At 33.0% G+C, this 8,435-nt stretch overlaps 1 protein-coding gene across 1 annotated transcript; it reads right to left on the bottom strand.

Moving 5' to 3' along the window:
- Nucleotides 1–110: 110 nt before the first annotated feature.
- On the bottom strand, nucleotides 111–3,250 carry LOC110736833 (serine/threonine-protein phosphatase PP1 isozyme 9). Its single transcript, XM_021917151.1, has 4 exons — nucleotides 2,737–3,250; nucleotides 1,358–1,917; nucleotides 924–1,109; nucleotides 111–599 (listed from the first exon to the last, which is right to left on the bottom strand). The coding sequence occupies exons 1-4, from the start codon at nucleotides 2,927–2,929 to the stop codon at nucleotides 576–578; spliced, it is 963 nt and encodes a 320-aa protein (XP_021772843.1). The 5' UTR covers nucleotides 2,930–3,250; the 3' UTR covers nucleotides 111–575.
- Nucleotides 3,251–8,435: the final 5,185 nt, after the last annotated feature.

Here is an 8,435-nt window from a genome sequence, read left to right as displayed (position 1 = left end):
ATAATCTCACCAACTTAGAAAAGTTGGTCGAAATATAAGATTTCAAATCCCGTTGATCATGCCTACAAGTCACTTGATGGCCGTCATCAAAGTTGGCCAACGTCAAAATATGCAACCTTCAATTTCTTAGTCCCTTTGAATTGATATTGCTCTTCATTAGAAGAAATACAATATTTCACACTAACACGATTGATACACAAACTATGTTTATAATCTTAATTAGTCAGACTTCGAGAACAAATCATGCGACGTAACTTGATACACAAAACGGTCTAAAGGACAAAGGATAACCTAAAATACTTCATTATCTGCCTACAAAATGCACCAACACATACAAGAAAACAGAGAAGGGTATAGCCTAAAAGAATGATGGATGGTGTTTGATTTACAGGTTTTGTCAGATGAACTTCTCATTCCAGTAACTGCAAGGCATGCCATGAGTTTGTGAATTTTCAAACTTAGTCAGTGATGATTTTCACTCTCTCACGGACCATATCACTACGAGAGATCTGAACTCAGGAGGATACTTGAAAGTTTCAACTGTGCGATCTTCATTTACAATTACACATTTTGCATTAGATTCCTCCGGCTTTAGGAACCTATTCAAGCAAAATAAGATAAAACAAGTCAAGCCACTTGGATAACTTAAAATGGCAAGCTCCATTTTAGTATGGAGAACGTATAGTCTTGCAAGAAAAGGCTCACGACAATGTTCAAGTGAACATTTCTCCACCTCTAAGTATGTGTGTTTGTAAGGAATCATTACCACTCATAATGATAATGAGTGGGTAATGTAAAAGTAAACACATACTTGAGTTCTTGGGGATAAAGTTCCATCAGACTTTCCTTACAAAACATACAAGTCAATTTATATTATATCCCTAAGCATACGTAATGACTAGATGACAAGCTCTGAAAATTACCTTCTTAAGTTGAACGTTGGAACTACTTCCTTGGTCGCGTGGCTTCAGTATCTCAAAAGAACATACTAGGGATTCATCAACACTTAAAAGGGCTCCAGCATTGTCAAACTCTCCGCCATAATTTGGAGCTGAGAATATAGTCACTAGTCTTCGCTTGGCAAAAAATTCATAGCCATCTTCAACAACCTGCAGTTTAATAAGGGACAATCTTGGTCAAGGATTGCTACCCAATGTAACAAATATGCAATAATAGTTTTCATTCTTTTCACTGCATGAGATGAATTGCTTTATGCTCGACAAAAAAAGAAGAGATGAAGCAAAAGTTACGAGTTAATGACAGCCTACATCTGGAATATGAGACCTAGATTATCTGAAGATCTTAACATGTATGATGATTTTAAAGTATATCATTCAAAAAGTAGAGTTTCTTCTACCTGATGACCGCGGCATATCAGATCAAGATCATTCTTATCTAAAAACTCAGCAACCACATCAGACCCAAATGTACATGAAACACCTCTGTCACTATCTGTCCAGCCTTCATTCCTAGCATCTGGATCAGACCAGAGAAGGTCACAGAGGAGACCATTATCTGGTATCTCTGTTGGTCTCTGAATTTCGTCTATTTGTTTCAAATTCTGTAGATCTGGAGACAGGCCACCGTGCATGCAAAGAATCTTTTCGTCAATAAGTGCAGCAACCGGCAAACAATTGAAGCAGTCTGTGAAAATCTTCCATAGACGAACATTAAATCTTCTTTTGCACTCATCATAAAATCCATAAATACGATTAATTTTTGCATCTTCATGGTTTCCTCGTAAAAGGTAAATCTTATCACGATATCTTATTTTGTATGCTAAAAGCAAACAAATTGTCTCTAAGCTTTGCTTGCCGCGATCTACATAATCTCCAAGGAAGAGGTAATTCGCAGCTGGGGGATAACCCCCATATTCAAAAAGCCTTAGGAGATCCTGATATTGTCCATGAATATCACCTGCGAGGTAGTCTTTATGTGAGTGATACTAGTGGCAAATATGAGCAAATGAGCAGATGCAATAAACCGTGAATATCCGGGTTTTCAATGGTTGTGTATATAACTATATATACTCCGTACATTAATACATGTCATTATTGAAAGAGCATATGTCGATAAACCATTACAGTAATGCAAGCTTAAATAAATTATCGATTAGTCACACTCACAAAACCGATGTTTAAAGTCTTCTCCCTTACAAGTTATTCAATGTTGCACAAAAGTCACAATTTTCCACGACTGTTAAATCGGTTTCAATGACCATACTACTTGAGTCATATTCTCATCATACACATTTTCCTGTGCCATTGCACATTGGATTAGCAAAACGCAAAACACAACTATAATACCAATTCATAACTAAAATCATACAGAGTAGTTTATTTATTTTCTGTAAAAATTGTTTCAAGAATCTCAATGTTTCCTCTTGCTACAAAACAAAATACATGCACAAATTATTAAAAAAGAGAGAGAGAGAAACCCCAAGAAAATGCAATTTTCCATAAGCCAATTCATCAAAATTCCCCAAAAAAACCAAAATGATTTCACAAAGATATTCAATTATTTAAGTCCATTCACTTACAAGGTTAGGATTGGTACCAAGACCCAATATCAAATCCCGTCTACATCATTATCCTTCCATGACAACCCCAATTAATCCAATTAATTGATCCAATCCCATTTCAGATATATTAAACAACATACCAAATAAACAAAAAATTTCTAAAAATTACTAGTTTAAAAACTGCAGTTAATTATGAATTAGGAAAGAAAAGTTACCGCAGATCCTAATTGGGGCACGAAGTTGAAGAAGATTTGGCTGAGATAGAAAGATATTACGAGCGTTGACACAAAGTTGGCGGATCTCACCTTCAGATAATTGCACCTGTTTTCCTCCTTTTCCTTCTAATAATCTCCTAATTATATCATCTAATACATTTTCATCCATTGTTCCCTCCATTGTCATCATCATTTTTCCCCTAAATTTAAAATTAATTCTGACCCTAATCCAAAAAATTACCCAAACCCCAATAAAATTCAACGAAAACCCAGAAAAAAGAAGAAATCTTTTTGGCAGAAGAGTGAGTAAGAGAGGAAATGGAGGAGAGAGAAAGAGGAAGAAGGTATATTAATGGAGGAAATGTTAGAGAGATATAAAAGGTTGAAAATTTATTCAAAGAAAAAAGATTAATAAAATTGAGGTGGGCAAATAATCTGAAATCAGAAATCGCGTTTTTAGTCTTTATACATTGTCATTGTCAACTTATACGTGCTCTCCTCGTCTGTCGTCTCTTCCCCCATTTCTCTCTCTTTCCTTTGTCTCTCTATTTATAAGAAAATAAAATTAATTTAATTAAAGTTGTCAAATATTTTAATTTATTATTTTAAGTGCATTGAATTATTTCCATTCAAATGTTTTATTTTGAGTTGGATGGATCATGTTTGATAATAAATTCTATTGCTTGACAAGTGGCATAAATTTGGACTTTTGTTAAGAAGTTTTGCCGGCGTAACAGGCGAAATAGATTTAGGGTGAGTTCTTTTCACCTGAATTTATCTAAACTTAATCTATTTAATTAGATTGATTTTGATTTTCATGTTATTTGTACATATGCTTGTATCATATTAGCGCTAATTAAGCTTAATTAACACTAAAACTTATTTTTTAAGCTAAATAGAACCCATCTTTAATGGATTTCATACCATAACTAATCTTAACTTGTATAAAATCTTTTAATGTAACCTTCTTACATGAACGGAGAAAGTAACAATTAGGTAGGTGACATAAAAAAAATTCCAAAAAATGCTTTAATAGACTTAGTGCACTATACATGAATTGTACTTCATTTTAAGAGCATAGGAAATTGAAGAGGAGTAACTTCTTTGACTCCACACCACACGGGAACATTTGATGTGTAACTATGGACCCAAAAAACCAATTGTCTTTAATTAAATAAAAATAAAAGTTGCTCTCAAAAAAAAAAATCATTTTAATTAATTTAATTCAATAACTTTAATAACAAGGCAAAAGCTAACGAGCGCTCCCGAGACGTTATATAAGAGAACTTAAATAATCTCATTTTAGTACAAATCATGTATATTAACATGATCTTAGTTAGGCAATAAATAAAACATATGATCAATCAATAACTATATACTAAAAGACACACCAGCAATGACACGTGTCATTTTCTGGTGTGTCTCTTATTTTAATTTTCTTTTTTTAAATAATCTTTAGAAAACAAATCTTATACATAAGTAAAAAGATAGCAAAATAAACATAAAATATTTGACAAATCTTATACATAAATGAAAAAGATCGCAAAATAATACATAAATAAAAGATTTGATATGTCTTTCCATAATATATACATTGACAACTATTTTTTTTTTTTTGAGAAAAATATAAAATTAAGTAAAAAGAAATAAATATTAAATTAGATTTTTAACATAATTGTGCTAGAATGTTATGTACTACCTATTATAACAATAATTTTATTTTTTTTAATTTAATCATGAGTTAAAAACCTCTAAGAAAGTAATTTGAATTTCAAATATTAAAAAAGTAGTTAATATAAAAGATTTGATATATCCTTCTACAAATAAATACTAACAAGTAACAACTACTACCTCCGATTTTTTTTATGTGCAACTTTTGCCATTTTAGTCCGCTCACTATTATGTGCAACTTTCTTTTCTCTTTCTATTTTTAGTAAAAAAAAACTAGTCAAATGTCAATTTTACCCTCATTTAAAAAATTAAAACACAATTTATTAACTATAACCGGATTTTATTACTCACTAATTCTTACCCAATTTTCACCCCAACCAACCCAATCTAATTCATGAACTCTTCATCTTCAATTCAAGAAACCCAAAACCATCCCCATTCATCTTCCCCCGTATTTTCTCTCTCCTCTTCAAAACCATCTTCATCTTCATCTTCCCCCGTATTTTCTCTCTCCTCTGTCATGAGGGTGGTGGTCGTGGGGTTGTTAGTCATGGTCGTGGGTTTTCATGAGGGTGGTGGTCGTGGGGTTGGTAATGGTGGTACTGGTAGTGGTGAAGGGCCCGCGTTGAAGGCGACAATGGTGTTGGTTCGGTGAAGGGGGTGTGGGTCGTGGTTTTGGGTTCGAGTTGGGGGTTTAGTTTCGTGGTTCCGTTGAATTGGGTTCTGGTGTTGGTACAGTGGTGTTAGTACGGTGCAGGCGGTGGGTGGCCGCGGATCTGGGTTCTGGTGGGTGGGTTTTGGTGGTTCCATCGGTGGGTTTGGTGGGTGGTCGTTGTTCTGGGTTTTGGTGTGTTCGTGGAGGTGGTGGTTCCGTCGGTGGATTTTCGTGAGGGTGGGGTTGGTTGTGGTGGTGGTTTCGTGGGGGTGGTAGTGGTGGTGTTGGTGAAGCAGACGGTGGTGTTGGTGAAGGCGGCGGTGGTGTTGGCTGGTTTTGGTGGTGGTAGTGGGTGGTTGATTAATTTTCATAACATTCTCTCTCCACCTTAATTACATACCACTATAATACATTAATTACCATTATCATCTTTTGCTTCGTGAACCGCAAAAAGCCTCAAAGTTGTACATAAAAAAAACCAGAGGTAGTACTAGGTTAGGTCCCGTGCCATGCACGGTAATTCTTAATAACTATTTTTAACATTAATAATGAATTTTTCTAAAATATTATACGGAGTAATGAATTTATTATAAAAGAGCCTATAATGCATTTAGTTATTATAAAAGAGTTTATTAGCTAGATAACTATTTTTAAAATACATTTGACAATATGTGTTGTTCATATATTTTTCATCAACAAATTGGTACAGTTTTCTTGTTGTTAACCAAATGAATTTCTTAAAAACGTTGTACATTGCACTCTGTAGTCCATATGTATGTCACAAATTATGTAAAAAACCTGCTTTTTCCCTTAAATTTATTCATAGTATATGAAATAAGTCACTTTTTATCATTTTATGGTGTCTCTCGGGAGCTAGACTATATGTACATAACATGCTATATTGATATGAATGTAATTTGAACTTAATAGTCTTCATGGATATGACCAAAAATTAAAGGAATATACATTATTAACAGTGTCAATGAACATAGGTTGAATATGAATATTGATCCTTCCATCACTATTACCACTTAATAAATTTCTTTCCAATCCTCGTCCCATCACCCAGCGCATTACAAAAGTTGTCCCCAATCTTGCTCTACTACAAACCTAAATTTATCGCTATTCCATTACCCACTTAGGTCCTGTTCAGTTCACCTTAAAAAAAAAAAATATTCAGCAAAAAGAATTTTAGTTCAGTAAAAATTAGTAACTCTAAAGAAGAAATATAATAGAGAATCAATAAAAATAATTTCGGTTCAGTAAAAATAATTTCAATTCAGTAAAAATAATTTAAGTTCAGCAAAAATAATTTCAGATCAGTAAAAATAAGGTGAGGTGAACGGGACCTAGTCATTTACGTACATCCTCACACCCCGTCTAATAACTACCTTACCCATGACCCACGCACTATCTATTTTATCTTATGTAATTGTAAAAGATATTATACACTTATAAAAGTCTCATTTATCATTTTTTCACAAGTGTTTAGGAACCAAAATAAAATTCTCCCTTAATTTTTCTAAATGTTACAGGTGGACCCTTTTGATATTCACATAACGATTTTAACTAAATTCTTTTACTAATGTATAGAAGAAAAAAAAAATGTTATTTATAATATATTATTAGACTATTCACATTTTAACCTTTCCTAATACAAATTTTGAAAAAAATTTATTATTAAAATTCTTCCTCATTCTTGTTGAGAATTGTTGCAGGCTTGCAGCCCTAGAAAAAAGCACTATTGCAAGTTATCCCATAGTAATTAAGTAAAACTGTAAAAGCATATAGGTTGAGAGTTGGGACAAATTGTGTCCCTGGCCTAATCGACTAATCATATTTGGGTAGCTTGAGTTTATTGTTTGCACTTTTCTCCACTTATTACTTTATTAGATTGTTGAAGGATTTTTTTTAAAAAAAATAAATAATATTATTATACAAATATTTGTTGCATATTTCTTTTGTTTATGGAGTGTTATAAAAGATATTAATATAAATGATATTCAACCTCAGATTTCAAACAAACACTTTCAAAACCTTATCAACTGAACTAAAAAGTACGTTTATGATATATATCATCTCGAATTCTCCATAGATTATTAAGATCTAGTAAAGAATGATTGCCCTCGAACTATTCTAATTGTCAACTCATCTTCCTAAATTAAAGTCTCATTAGTAGACTATTGCCGAAATTGACTCCACCCTGTAACTAAAAACCTTACACATATTCAGTGGTGGATCCAGGATTTGAGTAATAGGTTGTCCCATCATCGTCTATTGACCGTATATAATATTAAAAAATAGTCAAAGCTTATATGATTAGCAAAAAAAATACATAAAAAAAGCAGGTTACTTGACACGTGTCTGCATGTGAATGGTCTATTTTTTTCTAAAAAAAATTAATTAAACAATTCCCCACCCAGCCCAACACCACTTCCCAGCCCAGCCCCAACAACCACCCCCTCCTCCTACACCACCACCAAAACCACCCTCCTGCATGTGAATGGTCAGCAAGAAACCCTTGAAGAGCACTAGCCCTTGAGTATATCGAACTAGGATCTCCTTTCCAGATAATTTTAACCATAGCTAACTATGTCAAGTGCCGCACCGGCCTCCGCCCACCCAAAACCAGCAGCGAAAACAATGCATCTTCACATTTTCTTTGCCATAACATAAATACATAATAGGTTCCTAATTCAATCCATATCAAGCCCATTCATAGTTTAAGCAAGAATTCCCAATCAAAACTTAATAATTCTCTAAAACAATCCAAATGCCAGTATAATTTGCAACTAGAATTCTCAAAATTCAACTTAAACAACCTAAAAATAATTAAATTGATTGCAATACAAACTTAAACATGCAGAAATTCCATGATTTTGAACAATTAGCAGCAACATAGATCTAATCAAGTAGAAAAAAGATAAAAAGGAGAAAAAAATTAAGAAATGGAACCTTAGGTTCGTCATTAATGGCGGAAATGAGATCGGAGAGAAGATCAAAACAGAGAAGGTCAAATATCCGGCCATAACTCACATTCACAAATCACAAATTCACAACATTCAAGCTCTAATCAAGTGACGATAATCAAGTCATAACATTCAAGCTTTTATAAAGTCATACAAATAATCAAGCACTAATCAAATCAAGAAATTTCACCCAAAAAAAAAAAAAAAAAAAACTCATACACTGATATAGTGATATTAAACATACTGATAATTTTGATTTAAACATTTAAATTGATGATTTCATATAGAAATATAGAATCTAATCTCTATAATCTTATTGCAATGTAATTATATAAATTAAAAGTTTAAAACTAACCTCAAAAAAATCGAATTTGGGGAGCCACTGCACGAGCACGACGCTAACA

The sequence above is a fragment of the Chenopodium quinoa genome, unplaced genomic scaffold (genome assembly GCF_001683475.1).
Source record: "Chenopodium quinoa cultivar QQ74 unplaced genomic scaffold, ASM168347v1, whole genome shotgun sequence".
Taxonomy (NCBI): Eukaryota; Viridiplantae; Streptophyta; class Magnoliopsida; order Caryophyllales; family Amaranthaceae; genus Chenopodium; species Chenopodium quinoa.
This window is presented reverse-complemented; position numbering and strand designations above follow the sequence as displayed.